The 22,215-nt window shown below is 47.1% G+C and overlaps 1 protein-coding gene across 1 annotated transcript in view; it reads left to right on the top strand.

The window, feature by feature from the left end:
• Positions 1 to 22,215, top strand: part of LOC115470428 (splicing factor 3B subunit 3) — a 210,377-nt gene that overhangs the window by 177,137 nt on the left and 11,025 nt on the right. Inside the window, exon 15 of the mRNA XM_030203606.1 lies at positions 483 to 626. Within this exon, the coding sequence (XP_030059466.1) occupies positions 483 to 626 (144 nt within the window). The remainder of the gene's footprint in view (positions 1 to 482; positions 627 to 22,215) is intronic.

The following is a 22,215-nucleotide window of genomic DNA, read 5'->3' as shown; positions in this document are numbered from 1 at the left end:
ATTGCATGCAGAATTATTTAGTAGGGGTTAGAAAGGTTATAGCAAGGCATTTAGGCTTTCGTATTCCTTGGATGGGGTTATAACCTTCTTGTCATCTGAAGTAATATTGTGCAATTGTGGTTTGGTAAGGGGAGAGGCAGTCAAATAAAGACTCCTCCTAATAGCGTCTTTGGCAGAGCTTGTCCCAAAATCATGAGTTTTCTTCTGCCTTGGCCTTTCATTTCCAAGTCATATGGCAAAAGTGCAGCATTCTCCCTGTTTGTCACCTTAGGAAAGCAGTTTGGGTTTTCCCAACACTTAAACAGATGCTCAGATTGCATATATATATGTATATCCAGAGTGCTTGGAGGTCTTGTTTGGATGCAAGGATTTATACCAAATCAAACTGTAAACTAATAGGTTCTTAGGTCCTCCTCCATATCCTGCTTTTTGGAGACCTTTATATAAGATACAAATAGCAATTGCATTTTTTTGTTCTGCAGGCAGAGGTGATCATGAATTATCACGTGGGAGAAACAGTGTTGTCCTTACAGAAAACCACTTTGATTCCAGGGGGCTCTGAGTCCTTGGTGTACACGACCTTGTCAGGAGGCATTGGCATTCTGGTTCCCTTCACTTCACATGAGGTAAGAACAGGTCCCATATCCTAGCACCAGAACATTCTGGTGCTTTTCTCACTTGTCTTCTGTCAACCTTTTTCCACATGCTTCCTGATAATTCATCCAAATGAGCATGTAGTTTTTTATATGATGGCAGGACAGCAAAAGAAGAGAAGGGCAGGAACAGAAAATTCTATTCCTTATCCCACTAGATTACAGGCTTGGGATTGATCTCCCCTGTTTAGAACAGACAGCAAGTTGGTTGTCTGAGCTAGGTTAACTACTAGTTCTTCTATCCCAAGGGGTGGACGCCAGCTGGGCTTGTTAAATCTGACCCGTTCTCCCCAGCTCTCTTCATCTCTCCTTTCCTCTGTAGTTTGGGTAGGGACTAGTAAGGGCATTTTGGTTGCTCTGAAGAGGGTATATGCATAAAGCAATCCCTTCTGAATGTGGGTCATATCCGCAGATGATGAACCAGGCTTTCTTTTTTTGGTGGCACCAGTGTTGGGGAACTTCTCACCAATCAAGGTTAGAATGATATTTTAATCTATTTGCAGAAACTCATACAATCAAGAATGGTTCTTTATGAAGCATATTCTTAATGAGTTGGAATATATTACTACTACTACTTACCATTTCTATAGCACTACTAGACGTACGCAACACTGTACACTTGAACATGAAGGGACAGTCCCTGCTCGACAGAGCTTACAATCTAATTAGGACAGACAATAAGGACAAATAAGGGATAAGGGAATTACTAAGGCGGTAATGATAAAACATGGGTACTGAAAAGGGTTAGGAGTTAAAAGCAGCATCAAAAAGGTGGGCTTGACGTACCGGCTCAGGAAGTCTATTCCAGGCATATGGTGCAGCAAGTTAAAAAGTCTAGAGTTAGCAGTGGAGGAGAAGAGTGCAGATAAGAGAGATTTACCCAGTGAATGGAATTCCCGGGGAAGAGTGAAAGGAGAGATAAGAGTAGAGAGGTTCTGAGGAGCTGCAGAGTGAATGCACTTGTAAGTCAATAAGAGGAGTTTGAACAGTATGCGGAAATGGTTAGGGAGCCAATGAAGTGACTTGTGGAGACGGCTAATATGAGCATAGCGACACTGGTTGAATGTAAATCATTCAGCAGAATTTTGAACAGATTGAAGGGGAGAGAGATGACTTGGTGGGAGACCTGTGAGAAGCAAGTTGCAGTAGTCTAATTGAAAGGTGATAAGAGTAGGACAAATTTTGGTGATATAGAGAAAGAAACGACAGGTTTTAGCAGTCTGTTGGATATGTTGAGAGAGGTGAGTCGAAGAGACCCCAAGGTTACGAGCTGATGAGACAAGGAGGATGAGAGTGTTATCCACAGAGACAGAGAATTGGGGAAGAGGAAAGGTGGGTTTAGGGAGAAAGATAAGAAGATCAGTCTTGACCATGTTTAGTTTCAGATGGCGGTGAGACATCCAGGCAGCAATGTCAGACAGGCAGTCTAAGACTTGGGCCTGGATTCCTGCTGATCTGGGAGTCATCAGCATAAAGGTGATACTGAAAACCATGGGATGAGATCAGAGTACCAAGGGAGGAAGTATAGATGGAGAAAAGAAGAGGTCCCATGACAGATTCCTGAGATACACCAACTGATAGTGGGGTGGAAGTGGAGGAGGATCCACCAGAGTATACACAAAAAGTACGATGGGAGAAGTAAGAAGAAAACCAGGAAACAACAGAGCCTTGAAATCCCAAGTGAGAACAGAGACCTTTGGATCTGGTCAGGAACAGGGATGTATTTTTATAACTGGTAACTTAAAAAAAACAAACTTTTTAAAGTATTTTGCACTAGCCCTCATGCCCTCTCCCTCACCTTTTCTTTATCTATTGTTAAAACAGTCACCTGGTCTAGTAGGCAGGGTTTTGTTGCAAAGCCAGAGGTGTACTGAGGTGTTTTAATACAGCTAACACAGTCCACAGATGTTTGGTTTCATGTATGCACATTGAATCCCTCATGCAAGAAGTACAATAACTAAGGGAGGAAGTGGCAAGACTAAGAAGCATCTGTGACAACCAGAAATGTAACTTGAGGCATTTTGGACCTCAAAGGAGATGTTGTGCAATTCCATCTTCGGTTGAACTGAAGAACCAGCTTGCAGCCCTGGAAGTAGAAGAGCTGAAAATATCTCAGGAACAGGAGGAAACAAAGCTAAAAAAAAATCCCAGAGCTACTGGGTTGGTGATTCTCTTCTGAGAGGTCCAGAGGCACCCATCTGCTAACCAGACATGATGTCCAGGGAGGTATGCTTTCTGCCTGGTGCCAAGATTCAAGATGTAGCATAAAGTTTGCTGAGACTCATCGAGTCTACTTACCACTATCCACAAATTGGCACAAATGATACTGCTAGGTATCCTACTGAACATATCAAACGTGACTTCATGGCCCTGGATCAGGGTGAAGCAGTTAGGTGCACAGGCAATCTATCCTTGCTGTTGAGGGTAAAGGCCAAATGAGGGAAGGTTACTTCCTAGAGCTGAACGTGTGGCTGCATGGATGGTGCCAACATGAGCGCTTTGGTTTCTAGAACATAGGATGATTTTCCAAGAGCTACTAAGCAGAGATGGTGTCCATCTATCAAAGAAGGGATGAAGTGTCTTCCATAACAGACTGTATTAAAGAGAGCTTTAAACTAAATTTCTCCGAGGACAAGCAGGCTGCTTGTTCTCACTGATGGGTGACGTCCACGGCAGCCCCTCCAATCGGAACACTTTACTAGCAAAGGCCTTTGCTAGTCCTCGCGCGCTCATGCGCACCGCGCATGCGCGGCCGTCTTCCCGCCCGAACCGGCTCGTGTTCGTCAGTCTTATTTTGTCCGCGCTCGGTACGATCGTGTTTTCGCCGTGTCGTGCCCCGCAAAGTCGACCTCGCGCGTTCTTCGTGTTCTTTCAAAAAAAAAAGCCATTCTGTGTGTGGAAAGAGACTCTTCGGTCTCTTTTCCCCCCGCTATTTCCAGCTTTTTCGCCCCGGTAAGTTTTCTTTCGTCGTCGGGGTAGGCCGCTTTTAGGCCTTGGGTCGAAGTTTTCTTCCCCTTGTTTTTCGGGTGCCTTTTCCGCCATTTCGACTTTTGATCTCGCCGGCGTGATTTTTCCGCCCATGACATCGAAGTCTCCCAGCGGCTTCAAGAAGTGCACCCAGTGCGCCCGGGTCATCTCGCTCACTGACAGGCACGCGTCGTGTCTTCAGTGCTTGGGGGCTGGGCACTGCCCGCAGGCCTGTAGTCTGTGTTCCCTTTTGCAAAAGCGGACTCAGGTAGCGAGATTGGCCCAGTGGAACGTTTTGTTCTCGGGCTCTTCGTCGACATCGGCACCGGGGGTATCGAGTGCATCGACGTCTTCAGCGTCCAGAACTTCATCCTCGGCCGCCAGTGCATCGAGGCATCGGCCCTCTGCATCGGCGCTGAGACATCGGACAGCTGCATCGACGTCGGTGGTACCGGGACCTCGTCGGCTGATGTCGTCGGACGGTGGTGCTTCGTCTGGAGTGCAGGTGAGGGCTGTCCATTCCCCTGCTGGTGGCGGTGAGCCTTCTGGTGGGTCTCCCCCTACCCTGAGGGCTCCTGCGGTACAGCCCCCCCGAGACCGACCTCCTTCGGCCTCGGCCCCGAGGAAGCGACGGCTGGATTCTACGTCCTCCTCGTCGGTGCCGGGAAGCTCCGGTGACATGCTTCGTTCCAAGAAGTCGAAGAAGCATCGTCATCGGTCTCCTTCCCGTGTCGGCACCGAGAGCTCTGGGTCGCCGAGGGAGTCGGCACCCAGTAGGCATCGGCACCGAGAGGACCGCTCACCCTCTGTCCAGGAGGTGTCGATGCGCTCCGCTCTGGACAGCCCGGAACAGCCTCCACGCCCGGAACAGGTTCTGACGTCGACGCTTGCATCGACATCCATGCCTTTCTCTGCAGCCGCTCTGAACGAGAGCCTCCGGGCCGTTCTCCCAGAGATTCTGGGAGAGCTGTTGCGCCCTACCCCTCCGGTACCGGCGGTGCTTGCGCCACCGGTACCATCGAGCGTGGCGCCGGTTGGTCCATCGCCCGAGGTGAGGTCTCCGGCGTCGGTGCCGCATGCGGTACCGGTTGCCGTCGCCTCCCAGGAAGGCTCCCCGTCTACGTCGGCGGAGGGAGCTTCACCGATGCGGGCGAGGGAGTCTACCTCTCGACGCCCCCATCGTGGACGTGGCTCCACAGAGTCGAGTCGGGCGAGGTTGCGGACACAGGTCCGTGAACTTGTGTCTGACACCGAGGGTGAGGCCTCGTGGGAAGAGGAAGAAGACCCCAGATATTTCTCTGACGAGGAGTCTGAAGGTCTTCCTTCCGATCCCACTCCCTCTCCTGAGAGACAGCTTTCTCCTCCAGAGAGTCTGTCTTTTGCTTCCTTTGTCCGGGAGATGTCTACGGCCATCCCCTTCCCGGTGGTTGTGGAGGACGAGCCCAGGGCTGAAATGTTTGAGCTCCTGGACTATCCTTCTCCACCTAAGGAAGCGTCCACTGTACCCATGCCCTAAAAAAGACATTGCTGGCGAACTGGACCAAGCCTCTAACTAATCCCCACATTCCCAAGAAGATCGAGTCCCAGTACCGGATCCATGGGGACCCAGAGCTGATGCGCACTCAGTTGCCTCATGACTCTGGAGTTGTGGATCTGGCCCTAAAGAAGGCTAAGAGTTCTAGAGAGCATGCTTCGGCGCCCCCGGGCAAGGACTCTAGAACCTTAGACTCCTTTGGGAGGAAGGCCTACCATTCCTCTATGCTCGTGGCCAAAATTCAGTCCTACCAGCTCTACACGAGCATACACATGCGGAACAATGTGCGGCAGTTGGCGGGCTTGGTTGATGCGCTCCCCCCTGAGCAAGCCAAGCCTTTTCAGGAGGTGGTCAGGCAGCTGAAGGCGTGCAGAAAATTCCTGGCCAGAGGGGTGTATGACACCTTTGATGTTGCGTCCAGGGCCGCTGCTCAAGGTGTGGTGATGCGCAGGCTCTCATGGCTGCGTGCCTCCGACCTGGAGAATAGAATCCAGCAGCGGATTGCGGACTCGCCTTGCCGTGCGGATAATATTTTTGGAGAGAAAGTCGAACAGGTGGTAGAGCAGCTCCACCAGCGGGACACTGCATTCGACAAGTTCTCCCGCCGGCAGCCTTCAGCCTCTACCTCTACAGGTAGAAGATTTTTCGGGGGAAGGAAGACTGTTCCCTACTCTTCTGGTAAGCGTAGGTACAATCCTCCTTCTCGACAGCCTGCGGCCCAGGCTAAGCCCCAGCGCGCTCGCTCTCGTCAGCAGCGTGCGCCTCAGCAAGGCCCCTCGGCTCCCCAGCAAAAGCAAGGGACGAGCTTTTGACTGGCTCCAGCAGAGCATAGCCGACATCCAAGTGTCAGTGCCGGGCGACCTGCCAGTCGGAGGGAGGTTGAAAGCTTTTCACCAAAGGTGGCCTCTCATAACCTCCGGTGGGTTCTTCAAATAGTCCGGCAAGGATACACCCTCAATTTGGCCTCAAAACCTCCAAATTGTCCACCGGGAGCTCAGTCTTACAGCTTCCAGCACAAGCAGGTACTTGCAGAGGAACTCTCCGCCCTTCTCAGCGCCAATGCGGTCGAGCCCATGCCATCCGGGCAGGAAGGGCTGGGATTCTATTCCAGGTACTTCCTTGTGGAAAAGAAAACAGGGGGGATGCGTCCCATCCTAGACCTAAGGGCCCTGAACAAATATCTTGTCAAAGAAAAGTTCAGGATGCTTTCCCTGGGCACTCTTCTTCCCATGATTCAGGAAAACGATTGGCTATGCTCTCTGGACTTGAAGGATGCCTACACACACATCCCGATACTGCCAGCTCACAGGCAGTATCTGCGATTTCAGCTGGGCACACGTCACTTCCAGTACTGTGTGCTACCCTTTGGGCTCGCCTCTGCGCCCAGGGTGTTCACAAAGTGCTTGGCTGTAGTAGTACCGGCACTTCGCAGGCTGGGGGTGCACGTGTTCCCATATCTCGACGATTGGCTGGTGAAGAACACATCCGAAGCAGGAGCCCTGCAGTCCATGCAGATGACTATTCGCCTCCTGGAGCTACTGGGGTTTGTGATAAGTTATCCAAAGTCCCATCTTCTCCCAGTGCAGAAACTCGAATTCATAGGAGCTCTGCTGGATTCTCGTACGGCTCGCGCCTTTCTCCCGGAGGCGAGAGCCAACAACTTGTTGTCCCTCGTCTCGCGGATGCGAGCGTCACAGCAGATCACAGCTCGGCAGATGTTGAGATTGCTGGGCCACATGGCCTCCACAGTTCATGTGACTCCCATGGCCCGCCTTCACATGAGATCTGCTCAATGGACCCTAGCTTCCCAGTGGTTTCAGGCTGCTGGGGATCTAGAAGACGTGATCCACCTGTCCACAAGTTTTCTCAAATCCCTGTATTGGTGGACGATTTGGTCCAATTTGACTCTGGGACGTCCGTTCCAAATTCCTCAGCCACAAAAAGTGCTGACCACGGATGCGTCTCTCCTGGGATGGGGAGCTCATGTCGATGGGCTTCACACCCAAGGAAGCTGGTCCCTCCAGGAACGCGATCTGCAGATCAATCTTCTGGAGTTGCGAGCGATCTGGAACGCTCTGAAGGCTTTCAGAGATCGGCTGTCCCACCAAATTATCCAAATTCAGACAGACAACCAGGTTGCCATGTACTACGTCAACAAGCAGGGGGGGCACCGGATCTCGCCCCCTGTGTCAGGAAGCCGTCAGCATGTGGCTCTGGGCTCGCCGTCACGGCATGGTGCGCCAAGCCACATATCTGGCAGGCGTAAACAACAGTCTGGCCGACAGGTTGAGCAGGATTATGCAACCTCACGAGTGGTCGCTCAATTCCCGTGTAGTGCGACAGATCTTCCAGGTGTGGGGCACCCCCTTGGTAGATCTCTTCGCATCTCGAGCCAACCACAAAGTCCCTCAGTTCTGTTCCAGGCTTCAGGCCCACGGCAGACTGGCATCGGATGCCTTCCTCCTGGATTGGGGGGAGGGTCTGCTGTATGCTTATCCTCCCATACCTCTGGTGGGGAACACTTTGTTGAAACTCAAGCAAGACCGAGGCACCATGATTCTGATTGCTCCTTTTTGGCCGCGTCAGATCTGGTTCCCTCTTCTTCTGGAATTGTCCTCCGAAGAACCGTGGAGATTGGAGTGTTTTCCGACCCTCATCACACAGGACGAAGGGGCGCTTCTGCATCCCAACCTCCTGTCCCTGGCTCTCACGGCCTGGATGTTGAGAGCGTAGACTTTGCCTCTTTGGGTCTGTCAGAGGGTGTCTCCCGTATCTTGCTTGCTTCCAGGAAAGATTCCACTAAGAGGAGTTACTTCTTTCTTTGGAGGAGGTTTGCCGTCTGGTGTGACAGCAAGGCCCTAGATCCTCGCTCTTGTCCTACACAGACCCTGCTTGAATACCTTCTGCACTTGTCTGAGTCTGGTCTCAAGACCAACTCTGTAAGGGTTCACCTTAGTGCAATCAGTGCATACCATTACCGTGTGGAAGGTAAGCCGATCTCAGGACAGCCTTTAGTTGTTCGCTTCATGAGAGGTTTGCTTTTGTCAAAGCCCCCTGTCAAGCCTCCTATAGTGTCATGGGATCTCAATGTCGTTCTCACCCAGCTGATGAAACCTCCGTTTGAGCCACTGAATTCCTGCCATCTGAAGTACTTGACCTGGAAGGTCATTTTCTTGGTGGCAGTTACTTCAGCTCGTAGAGTCAGTGAGCTTCAGGCCCTGGTAGCCCAGGCCCCTTACACCAAATTTCATCATAACAGAGTAGTCCTCCGCACTCACCCTAAGTTCTTGCCAAAGGTTGTGTCAGAGTTCCATCTGAACCAGTCAATTGTCTTGCCAACATTCTTTCCCCGTCCTCATTCCTGCCCTGCTGAACATCAGCTGCACACATTGGACTGCAAGAGAGCATTGGCCTTCTACCTGGAGCGGACACAGCCCAACAGACAGTCCGCCCAATTGTTTGTTTCATTTGATCCCAATAGGAGGGGAGTGGCTGTGGGGAAACGCACCATATCCAATTGGCTAGCAGATTGCATTTCCTTCACTTACGCCCAGGCTGGGCTGGCTCTTGAGGGTCATGTCACGGCTCATAATGTTAGAGCCATGGCAGCATCGGTAGCCCACTTGAAGTCAGCCTCTATTGAAGAAATTTGCAAAGCTGTGACGTGGTCATCTGTCCACACATTCACATCTCATTACTGCCTGCAGCAGGATACCCGACGCGACAGTCGGTTCGGGCAGTCAGTTCTTCAGAACCTGTTTGGGCTGTAGGATCCAACTCCACCCCCCGAGGGCCCTGTTCCAGGCTGCACTCTCAGTTAGTTGGTAAATTTTTTAGGTCAATCTCAGTTATGTCCTCGCCGTTGCGAGGCCCAATTGACCATGGTTGTTGTTTTGAGTGAGCTTGGGGGCTAGGGATACCCCATCAGTGAGAACAAGCAGCCTGCTTGTCCTCGGAGAAAGCGAATGCTACATACCTGTAGAAGGTATTCTCCGAGGACAGCAGGCTGATTGTTCTCACAAACCCGCCCGCCTCCCCATTGGAGTTGTGTCTTCCCTTGCTTTGTTTTGCTACTTATGGGACTGACGAACACGAGCCGGTTCGGGCGGGAAGACGGCCGCGCATGCGCGGTGCGCATGAGCGCGCGAGGACTAGCAAAGTCCTTTGCTAGTAAAGTGTTCCGATTGGAGGGGCTGCCGTGGACGTCACCCATCAGTGAGAACAATCAGCCTGCTGTCCTCGGAGAATACCTTCTACAGGTATGTAGCATTCGCTTTACTGGGGATGGGTGAGAAAAACCCCAAAGTCATTAATAACCCTCAGGAATGTAAGGCATCTAATAAGTTTATAGAAATGGAGAAAGAGTAATATCTGGAGAGCTTTGTATACCAATGCCTGTAGTACACGAAACAAATGTCTAGATCTAGAGGCTGTAATGATAGAAGCCAACTTGGATTTAGTGGCAGTCATGGAGACATGGTTCACGGAGAACCATGACTGGGATATAGTAATACCTGGCTATTCAGGAAGGACAGGGTAGGAAAAGGGGTGGAGGAGTGGCATTATATGTTAAGAATAATATTAAAATGACAGAATTGCAGAACATATAGGGTAAGTAAGAAGCACTGTGGGTTAATCCAGAAAGAGGGAATTAAAAATGTATTTACATTGATCTAACATACAAGCCTCCTTCATATTCAGAAGAAATGGACAGAGAATATAATTGAAGAAATCCACAAGATAGCTAGAAAAGGGGAAGTACTACTGATAGGTGATTTGAATATACCAGGCGTCAATTGGGGCATCCCTGCTGTGGAGTCGTCTAGAAGCAAAGAGATCTTGGATTCTGTACAGGAAAAATTGTTCCAGCAGTTGGTAACAGAACCCACGCGGGAAGAAGCTGTTCTAGACCTGGTGCTTACAAATGGGGAAAGTGTTTCTTTTTTCTTTTAATTTTTTTTATTTATCATTTTACTTAATTACATTCACATTTATCACATAAATGTAAGGAAAAACAGAAATTAATATAAAGGAAAAAGAAAACATTTTCTCTCAACAATATATATTATATAATTGTCCACAATTGGGAGATCCAAGATCAGGAAAACAATCTCAAAGAAAATAAGAAAAACTCAAAATGGTTAATCTTACAATTCACATTTTCTGAGGGAGGAAGGTTAATCGGTAATTGCAGCCAGTACAGTGGTAACTAAAGGAAGTTGCTGCAGAGGGTTCTTCATCTGTTCTTTCAACTCCACAAACTCTTGTAATTTCTTAGGTTCAACAAATAAGTAATAAGGAAATAAAACACTTACAAGGAAATTGCACTAGGAAGGTCCCACCCAGGGCAATGATTCCTAGCTTAAAAACCAAGAATTCACGCCTCCTAGTCTGCGATTCCCTTGATATGTCAGGAAATATATTCATTTAACCAGTTTTTAACCCAGTCAGTCACTTTAGGTAATACAATTTCAAAACATTGTTCCTATCTAAATCAAAGGCGAAAGTCACTAATAATATAACTCTATCTGTAATTTCTGAATTTTCCAAAATGTCAGTTAAGTTCACATCTCTTTTCTCTGATAAAGAAAATTTTAAGGGAAATATAAATCACTTTAGACACCAGAGGATGGCTATCAGAAGGTATTTGCAAAATATCAGAGAAATATTTCTTCAACAGTTCAGTAGCTAATATATAGGATGTTATAGGAAAACTTATCATTCTCAAGTTATTTTTCCTTAATTGGTTCTCCAGAAATTCCAATTTTTACAAGAAACATGGCTGTCCTTCATTACCAAATTAACTGATTTTCGTAGAGAAACCATTTCCATAGTCAGTCTCTATTTTTATATCTTGGACTTCCACTTTGTTAGATAAGTATTAATATAAATTCTTTAACTCACATGTTTATTCCTGAAAAATTTTAAACATCTGCAGCACTTCCCATTGTACATCCATTTTGACATTGTTGGCTTCACCAGATCCAATTTCTCCACAGAAACCGCTCCAGATATCTTCGGGGGGAAGAGCTCACTCTCCATTCCCCCAGTTGGTTTATTATCCAGAGTCGATGCGCCAGGATCTCCTCGGGTCACGTGAAAATCCTAACCCACTTCGGGCGTTTCCACTGTTGACCTCCATAGCGAAGTGTTACTGTTTCCGGGTCTTGGAGGGGTCGTGCCAGCATGGGGACTCAAAGTCACTCCCTCTCCACTGAGATTTGGCTGTTCCCCGAAGCAGGAACCGATATCCCCGACGTTATGGCCCCGAATCTCTCCAAAGTAGGCTGAGAAGTGTTGGGAACCCCAGCCGTGTTCGAGGAGGACACCACCACGGCTTTGCCTTTTCTCTTCCCCATTCTCTGGGGAGCGCGCCTACTTCAGGTATTCTGGTGTAAAACGGGAACTCAACTAACGTACATTCTCCCTCGACGCTATCTTGGATCCTCCAGTTTGGGACACTCTTTGTCTGGTTTCTCCTCAGAGGTCTGTCTGATATGGGTAACCCTTCAGCATAGCCCTCTGAGTCATTGAAACACGGAAGCCCCTCCACCCCTGCAAGGTGGTGTCCCTGGTGTGGTTCAATATTAAGACAGAGGAGGAGAGGGCTTTACAGAAGAAGATGTAAGAGATCTGCCTGTACTGGAATGGTTTTCAAGGATGATGATGCAGAGGAATTGAAAGAAATATTGGTGAACCTGGAAGATGTACTGAGCCAAATTGACAATTTAAAGAGTAGTAAATCACCTGGACCAGATGGCATACATCCAAGGGTACTCAAAGAACTCAAGCATGAAATTGCTGATCTGCTGTTAGTAATATGTAACCTGTTGTTAAAATCGTCAGTAGTACCTGAAGATGGAGGGTGACCAATGTTGACGCCGATTTTTAAAAAAGCTTCTAGGGGTGATCCGGGAAATTATAGACCGGTAAGCCTGACGTCAGAGCCGTGCAAAATAGTGGAAACTATTATAAAGAATAAAATTATAGAACACATAGACAAACATGGTTTAATGGGACAGATTCAGCGTGGTTTCAGCCAAGAGAAATATTGCCTTACCAGTTTGCTTCATTTCTTTGAAGGCGTGAATAAACATGTGGATAAAGGTGAGCCAATTGATATAGTGTATCTAGATTTTCAGAAAGCTTTGATAAAGTTCCTCATGAGAGACTTCTGAGAAAAATAGAGTCATGGGATAGGAGGTAAGGTTTTTGTGCGGATTAGGTATTGGTTATTGGACAGTAAACAGAAGATCAGGTGAGGCTCTCTTTTGACAAGGGATCTTTTTAGTCCCGATACCAACGGTTCCCCATTTAATTTCTCTTGGAAAAATTGTCTTACGCGGGACCTTAAATGACACCCCAAAAGTGACTTGTCCAGAGATGCAGTATAATGCTTAACCTGGGCATACACAAAGCAGTTCCCCCACATGACCCCTATCCGGGACTGTAATGCTGTGAATGTAATCAAGTCTCCCTCCCCCACCAACAAGTATTCTAACATCGTGAGCCCCTTTTGCTCCCAAGTAGTAAAAGTAGAGTTATCCAACCCTGGTTCAAAAGCAACGTTGCCTCGAATAGATAACTGATCAGAGTTAATAGGATTTCTCCCCAATTTCCTCACCAACACCTTCCACACCTCTCTCATAGATCTAAGTAATACACAATTTCTTAAATGTCAAGGTATCTGACTGGGTTTATGGTGCAGCAGTGAAAAGAAGTTATAAGGAGCAAAGTATGACCATTCTGATTCTGTAGGTGTAAATATCTGAGAGTGACCAAACCAGTCTCCCAAGTGGCGCAGTAGGCATGCCTGATTATATAAGTACAGATTGGGAAGTCCCAGGCCCCCCTGTTTCCAGCTGCCCATCATAAAGGCTAAATGGATTTTTGTTTTGTTGTTTTGCAAGCCAAATAAAAGCAGCTGAAAAGCTTATAGATGGTTATTAGATCCTTATGCAATATACGAAGGGGTAACATCTGCAGGACATATAACCACCTGGGGAACAGGATTGTTTTCAAGAGACACACCCTGCCCACCAACAAGACCGGGAGGCCCCTCCAATTCTCCAGTTGTCTTTTAGAATCTTCCAGGAGAGCTGCAATATTAATATGATACAAGGATAAGACTACTACTACTACAAATCATTTCTATAGCGCAGCATCCATAGTACCCAGGTATTTAAAAGAGTTATCCACCCATCATAGAAGAAAGTCCTGGCCCCACAATTGCTTAACCTGTGGAGACGGTGATAATGCCTCCAATTTGGCTGTCCAGTCAGAACCCTGCTTAATCACAATATTCCCGAAACGTATCAAGCAGCACTGGGAGCAATTCCTGCGGGTTTGTAAGATGTACTAAAAGATCATCTGCAAAAGCTGCAATCTTGAAACAGTGGGAGCCTATCTGGATTCCACTAATCCAGAGGAATATTTTGCCACAATATCCCAGATAAGAGGGTCTAATGACAACACAAAGAGAAGGGGCAACAGGGGGCACCTTCCTTTTCCCTTTTAGTATAGGAAAGACCTGGGACTCCACCCCGTTAACCAACACTCTAGTGCAAGGAGAGCAATAGAGTGCTCTGATAGCCAAGATAAAACGCCCTGAGAACCCATATGCCTCCAAGGAGTCAAATACATTTCCAATGGACCCAGTCAAAGGCCTTTTCAGCGTCGAAGCTAATAAGCAACTACTTTGTGTTGCGCCAGCAACCATATTCCAACAAGGCCAGGATTTTCCTTAGGTTCTTTGTCATAGATCTGCCCTCAATAAAGTCTACTTGCGCATCATGTAGAAGACTTGGCAAGAATCAAGCTAAAGGATTCGCCAAAATTTTCGCAAGCAATTTGGCTTCAAAGTTCAGGAGAGATATAGGGCGATAGGACTCTGACTTCGATGGATCCTTACCCAGTTTAGGTAAGACGATGATTTGCACAAGAATAGGAGGTAGTGATTCCATGTAAACAATTTTATTCAAGAAGCTGGTGATCGGGGGTATAATTTCTGTACTCATAAGCTTATAAATCTCGGCTCTGAACCCATCAGGTCCTGGAGCCTTAAGGAGGGGGCTACAAGTTATCACTAATGCAACCTCCTCCTCTTGTTTCGGTGTGTTTAAGAAGTCCTTATCAGCCTGACTAAGAGAAGGGAGAGACACATTATTGATGTACAACTTCCCAGGAAGGCCCTGATTCGGAGGCGAGGCATAAAGTTGCCTATAATAATTATAAAAAATATCACACGTGTCTTTGTCCGAGTGAGTGCAGACTCTCTATCATCCCGAATTGTTATAATTCTTTGAGCGCCCCCTCAGGTCAAATTAGTCGGGCTAGTAAACGTCCTGCCTTATTGCCATGCCTATAAAGAATATAGCGGTAATATGTTTGAGATTTAAGGACACGCCATGCAGAAGCTCATTCAGTGTCACTTGGAGATCTAACATATGTTGTTTGAGCCTCTGCATGGGTCAATCCAAATTGCTTCCTGGCTCTACAAAGTTGTGAGCCCAGTCTGAGGATCTCTCTATCTCGTGCGGTTTTAACGAAATGAGAGTAACTTATAATTTCACCCCATAGCACCGCCTTCACGGCTTCCCAGTACAATAGGGGATCCGCTACATGTACCGTATTGTGAAACCCGTAAGATTTCCAACATTTTAGGAGTTTTTCTCTAAAGGCAGGGTCTTTATCTAGATCAAGCGGGAATACTCATTTTCAACTTCTAGTGTCCACAGGACCCATTCCCCAGTCCATCCATACCCATGCATGATCTGAAATAAGGTAGGGTCCTATATCTGCCTTAAGGACAACTCCAAATATCTGCCGCAAAACTAGGCGATAGTCTATTCAGGCCTGAGTGGAATGCGCTCGTAAGAGACGGATGTAGTCCCTATCCAGCGGGTGCAACACCCGCCAGACGTCCACTAGGTCCAATAATTGGCCCATGAGGAGCATACCCTTGTTAGAGTGATATGAAGCGGCGCATCCAGCTGAGGATCTATCGAGGAGAGGGTCCTAAGCTGCATTGAAATCCCCTCCCACCACTTGTGCTGATGCTGAATAAGAAGGTTAATTACAACTTGATAGAATTTTTAATCATATTGATTAGGGGCATGCATGTTATAAATGAGTAGCTTCTGGTGATTTACGACTACCTCTACGAGTAGGTTTCTGCCCTCCGAGTCTATCAAAATGGGCTTTACTTCCTCTGCTATTCCTTTTTTGACTAATACTGCTACCCCACCTTTCTTTGCCTGAGCTGCGGCCACCACACATTACATTGAAATACTTTTAAAACAAAAATGAGGAAATATTTTTTCACACAATGAATAGTTAAGCTCTGGAACTCTTTGCCAGAGGAGGTGGTAACAGCGGTTAGCATACCTGGGTTTAAAAAAAGGCTTGGACAAATTCCTGGAGGAAAAGTCCATAGTCTGCGATTGAGACAGACATGGGAAGCAACTGCTTGTCCTGAGATTTGTAGTATGGAGTGTTGCCACGATTTGGGTTTCTGCCAGGTACTTGTGACCTGGCTTGGCCACAGTTTGGAACACAGGATACTGGGCTAGATGAATCATTGGTATGAACCCAGTATGACTACTTTTATGTTCTATGTTCTAAGATTGAAGGTCCTAGACTTCAAAAGAACTAACTTTACCAAGATGGGTAATATCTCAAGGAAGACTTAATTGGATGTGAACAGCTAAGGGAAGTAGAACATCAATGGGCTAAACTGAAAGGGAGCTATTTTAGAGGTGACAAACCTTTATTTTAGAAAAGTACATAAAAGTAAGAGGAAAACAAGGCCACTTTGGTTCTCAAACATAGTAGCTGAAAAAGTATGGGAAAACAAATTAGCCTTCATAAATTACGACACATCAGAAAGAGGAAGAAAGGCAAAAATATCTGTAAAAGCTAAGAGTAGCTGGAAAAGTTGTCTTGAAAGCAGAGATGCAAATGGAAGAAAAGATAGCCAATACAGTAAAATTGGGGGACAAGACATTTTTTAGATATGTAAGTGATAGAAGGAAGTGCCAAAATGGCATTGTGAGGGTGAAAGAGAGGAATATGTAGAAGCTGATAAGGATAAAGCTGAACTGCTTAACAGTTATTTCTGTTCTGTGTTCATGGATGAAAGGCAAGGGGTAGGACCACAGAAAACAAATGCTAATGGGGATGGATGTAAGGTAGACCAGGACTGATTCTCAGAAGACTGTGTTCTTGAGGAGCTAACTAAACTGTAAATAGACTAAGCGATGGGGCCCGATGGGATATACCCGAGGGTACTTAAGAAACTCAGAGAAGTTCTGGTGGCTCTGTTGTCTAGCCTCTTCAATGCTTCTTTAGAGTCTGGAGTGGTCCCGAAGGACTGGAGAAGGGCGAATGTGGTCCCTCTGCACAAGAACGGAAGTAAGGAGGAGGTAGGGATTTTCAGACCTGTCAGTCTGACCTCAGTGGTGAGTAAACTATTGGAAATACTTCTAAAGCAGATGATTGTGAGGTTTCTTGAATCTAATGGATTGCAGGACCCAAGGCAGCATGGTTTCTCTAGCAGCAGGTCTTGTCAGATAAATCTGACTGATTTCTTTGACTGGATAACCAAACAGAAGTGGGAGGGGTACTAGATGTGGTATACTTGGATTTTAGCAAAGCCTTTGACATGGTTCCACACATGTGACTGATAAATAAACTGAGTGCCCTCAGTATTGTACCTAAAGTGACTGACTGGGTTAAAAACTGGTTAAATGGAAGGAGACAGAGGCTAGTGGTAAATGGAGTTTGCTCCAAGTAAAAGGCTGTTATCAGCGGTGTACCGCAGGGATCTGTCCTTGGGCCAGCTGTCTAACATTTTTACGAGTGATATTGTGGAAGGACTGTCTGGTAAGGTTTGTCTCTTTGCAGGTGATACCAAATTCTGTAATAGATTGAACACCCCAGAGGATGTGGATAGCATGAGGAGAGATATTGAAGAATGATCCAGTAATTGGCAACTAAGATTTAATGCTTAAAAATTCAGGAGGATCACGTGACGCCATGGCGGAGAGCAGACGCAATTGAAGAGCTCTCCGACCTCGATCCTCCCTCCCAGATCCTCCCTCCCAGAAATAACAAGCCGATAGTGGACTTAAAACATATAATAAAACATACCGGAACGCAGACGAGATCTTTACAAGCGGCAATCGGACGGCAGGAGCAGGGAATGGCAACGAAATCTGCCCAGAAGGACAAGCTGTGGCAAAAACAAGCAGAACCCAAGATGGCGTCCCCGCCCGGCGTACCAAACAACACTGCTCCTTCATCGTGGGTGGCGGAGATAACTGCGGAGATGTCCGCTGTTATGGAGGAGCTTTTAGAAAGACGCTTCGCGCCCATCGACGCGACTTTGGAGAAGCTGCATGCACGCATGGATGAACTGATGAGAGAATGTGTGGCCTGCCAGACACGAACGGGGGTGGTGGAAGACAAGCTACAGGAAGTAGAAGCCGAGCAAAAAACAGCAAAAAAACTAATTGAGGCCCTAGAGCAAAAGCTGGAAGAGCTGGAAAATCGATCCAGACGCAATAATTTGCGTCTGGTGGGGCTTCCGGAGGCCATGGGAGGCAAAGACTTAATTGAAGAACTAGAACGCTGGCTCACAGCCAGAGTGGATTTCCCTGCACGCCTGGGACCCTTGAGAGTGGAGAGAGCCCACCGGCTCGATATCCGGACGGATAACAGCAACAAGCCCTGAGTGCTCATCATGAAAATCTTAAACTTTAATCACAAGCAATACATTCTACAAGCCTCTAGGAAAGAATAATGTATTGCTTTATGAGCAAAAAAGAATCCTGTGTTTTCAAGATTACTCGGCGGGGTAGCGGGGAGGAGACGGGCTTTCTCCCCGATATGCACTGCATTGTTTAATCGGAAGATTAGATTCAATTTGCTGTACCCAGCCCAACTGAAGATCACTCACAAGGGAACAACATATATGTTTAATGCGGTAGAGGAGGCAAAAAATTTTGTGGCCAAGATTGAAGCAGACGGATTGGGAAGCAACGGGAATGACACCCCGAACTGAGGAGACCGAGACAACGATGGATTCCTGATCAGAGGGAGTTTTCATGGACATATGGACTTCAGTTGTTAAAGTAAGGACTGGCCTGGCTGGGGCACTCATGGACTAAAATGTTGAGGCCTACCGCAAACCCCTAGCTGGCTCGGGACGTTGGAAGCTACAATAGCTTGTTTAGATTGAGGAGCCAAGGAGGTCTGAACACCTGCATGTTACAAATCACTTGGATTGGCCCGGGCAGGGTTGGATAACCCTGGAATCCAGACAGGACTGATTGGATAGTGGAACACCCACGCTTGAAGACCCGGACCGCATAGAATATAGTAGTATGGAGCTTCTCCAAACCAGAAGTCAGGTTAACTGTATATAAGTTTTAATTTGTAATATATTCAGAGAGGGGAGCGGGATGAACGGGTCAAGTGGACGTGTTAGTAGGGTACAATGTTTGTTGGAGATTGTTTGTCGGGAAGGATGGGTGAATGGAAGGATGGGTTAGGGGCTGGGGCCCACAGGGCCGCAATAGCACTGCACATAAGGGAGGGAGGTCGGGAGGCGGGAAAAGTGATCTGTTCCCATGTGGGGGAGCACCAAACAGGGGAATGGAGGTGGGAGGGAGGGGCAGAATACAGGAGGGGTGGGAGGGGGTAGGGGAAAGGAAGGGATAAAGTGGATCAAGATCAATCAGAGTGGGGGGGGGAGTGAAACGCCAATTGGGACAGAAACAGGAGGGACATTCAAGTTGGTTTTTGGGGGGGGGGGGGTGCAGGCTGGGTCACCACCCTGAGAAAAATACATGTTTTAAGAGAACCGCAACAGCAAACAGGCCTGCCTGTAGATTATGGTTAGACTTGTCACTTGGAATGTGGGTGGGATCAGCTCGCTAATAAAGAGAACAAAAATCTTACAGCACCTACATAGAAACAAAGTAGATATTGCCCTATTGCAAGAAACACATCTTAGCCAAGAGGAACACGCAAAACTTAAAACATGGTGGGTGGAGGAATGTGTCTCGGCGGGAGAACAAGGGAAGAAAGGAGGGTTGGCGGTGTTAATCCGCAAGGGACTGCCAGCAGTGGCGCGCCCCCTTGAGGCAGACACCAAAGGCCGATATGTACTGGTGGAATTGGAAATCATGGGCCGAAAAATATTAATATGCAATGTGTATGCCCCCAATCACTATGATAAGCAATTTTACAACCACTTGTTACAACGCCTGCTCTCATATCAGGGGGAGCAGGTACTGGTGGGGGGAGACTTCAATACGGTATGGGATGCCTCGGTGGATAGTACGCAGGGTAAGAGAAGTGACTCGGTGGCATCCCATAAAGGTCTGCAAAGATTAGGACAGTTGTTAGAACTCATAGATGTGTGGAGGGTATTACATCCCAGTGACAGAGATTATACCCATCATGCGCGAGCACATGCTTCCCAAGCACAAATAGATTATATACTCATACCAGAAAATATGCTTGATAAGGTTACGGACACGCGCATAGGGCCCTACACGATTTCAGACCATGCCTGGGTGTGTCTCGAATGAGAATGGGGAGAGCAGAAACCCCAGGGGAACTCATGGCAGTTCCCGTTAGATCTAGTGGGAGATGAGAAATTTAAAGCTAAGTTAAAAGAGTGATGGGAGGACTATGCTGTACTGAATCAAACACACACAGAGAACCCTCTCTTATATTGGGAAGCAGCGAAGGCAGTGCTGCTTGGGGAAATAATCAGGTCAGCCCGCAACAAAGAAATAATAAGGTTAAGTAAATTAATATGTAAGGTCCGCCAGACCTATGGCAGAACACATGCCGAGAGCCACCGTACTAATCTCCTAGAACTCCAGACCACACTAAACATGTTGTTACACCAGCGGGCCACGAAGTCTCAAACCTATTATAAATTTCAATTACACAAATTTGGGAACAAGGCGGGACGCCTGTTAGCACGATTGGCCGCCCCGAAAGGGAACAAGAGACAGGTCTTACAAGTGAAGGGAGAACATGGGAGAATGGAACAGAAAGCGGAGAAGATATGTGAGGCCTTCGCCAAATATTACAGTACCCTTTATGCGAAACCAAGGTAACAGGGATTACTGGAATCTCTATATTTAAATAATCTAGAAGTACCGGCCCTTAACCAACAAGACAAAGATCAATTAAACCTGCCAATTACGGTGGAGGAGGTGACACTGGGTATAAAACAAGGGAAGCTGCTAAAGGCACCTGGCCCAGACGGTCTACGCATAGAATTTTACAAGTTATTAGGCGACCATATTGCCCCGACGTTAACCAATTACTACAACAAAATAATAGACATGGAACAACCTCCGGAGGGTCTGTCCCTTGCACGATTAGTGGTGCTACCAAAACCAGGCAGGGATCCACAAAATGTGGAATCATACCGTCCAATTTCCCTTCTGAATGTGGAAATTAAACTACTTGCGAAAATAATGGCCAATCGCATGAAAAAGGTCCTGCCAAAATTAATACACGAAGCCCAAACCGGATTCGTAGAAGGTAGAGTAATAGCTAAGAACTTACGGAAAATCATAGGGGCCTTAGAGAGAAGGAAATATGAGGATACGCCAGCCCTTCTGATTAGTTTCGACGCCGAAAAGGCGTTCGATAAGGTCCACTGCACATTCCTATTCTCCACACTAGAGAAATACGGATTTGGCGGTAGATTTGTATCAGCAGTGCTGGCCCTTTACCACGAGCCCAAAGCGCGGATAAGAGTCAATGGGATGGAATCGGCGGAATTCCCAATACATAGGGGAACACGACAGGGTTGCCCTTTGTCGCCATTATTGTTTGTCCTGTCACTAGACCCACTGATCCGGGACATTGTAGCTAGCCCGGCGATACAAGGAGTGCACATGGGTCAGGCCGAATTCAAAATAGCAGCTTTTGCCGATGACCTTTTGGTACTGATCACAGACCCCCAGAAATCGTTTTCAGTGTTAATGGAGACTCTAAAAGAATATGGGGACTACACAGGGTTGAGCTTGAACCTGACTAAATCAGAAGCACTAGCCTCATCTGGGGCAGTGAGAAAATCCTGGGACCAGGATTTCCCTTTGAGTTGGGCAGAGGGATCATTTAAGTATCTGGGAATTCACATGACTGTGGAACTAGAGAAGCTACATGACTTAAATATTAATGTCTTATTAGAGGGAACAAGACGCCGGCTATGCAGTTGGGAGGGCCTGCCACTATCTCTGAATGGCAGGATAAACTTAATACGTATGGTGATATTCCCAAAATGGTTGTATCTCCTGCAGACATTGCCCCTGCGCCTGAAAAACAAAGATCTCGCACACATAAACAGAATTCTCAGCAGGTTTTGCTGGGCAAAAAAGAAACCTCAAATACATGCTAAAGTAATGAAGGGAGGATGGAACAGTGGGGACTTGGGAATGCCAGACTTAGCCGCATATAATCAAGCATGTCTACTTAGACACATAGGAGATTGGGTTGGCCATTCCAATGCATTTACGCCATTGGAGTTGGAACGGGAATACTTTACCCCATACAATGTCGTTACACTGTTGCATTTAGACCAGGGACAAATTCCGATACCATTCAAACACTGTCACTTGCTGCAACCTATGCGTAAGGCATGGAAGACATTTATTAGGACTATGGGGGGCACGCCAGAAACATCAGAACTCTTAACGATTAGAGGGAACCCGAGTTTTGAACCTGGACAAACAAACCTGGCCTTTTATAGGTGGGAGGTACAAGGGATCACTAAGGTGGAACATTTGGTTAGTAAAGAAGGAGATATCATCAAATATGAGGATTTGCAAAATAAGATGGGAAGTGCATAGGGGGATCATTTTGCATATGTACAAGTCAAACATTACATTTTGAGCCTCAATCAAAACACACTATGATTGAAAATTGGCGAACAGATAACAAAATTTTTTTCAGGCCTTGGAGGTGGTAGGGATGTCAGTGTCAACTATAACCCGTGCTCTGGTGAAGAGGGGCCCCACCAAAGATTTA

The sequence above is a fragment of the Microcaecilia unicolor genome, chromosome 5 (assembly GCF_901765095.1).
Source record: "Microcaecilia unicolor chromosome 5, aMicUni1.1, whole genome shotgun sequence".
Lineage (NCBI taxonomy): Eukaryota > Metazoa > Chordata > Amphibia > Gymnophiona > Siphonopidae > Microcaecilia > Microcaecilia unicolor.
The sequence above is the reverse complement of the archived record's forward strand: the minus strand, read 5'-3'. Positions and strand labels throughout refer to the sequence as shown.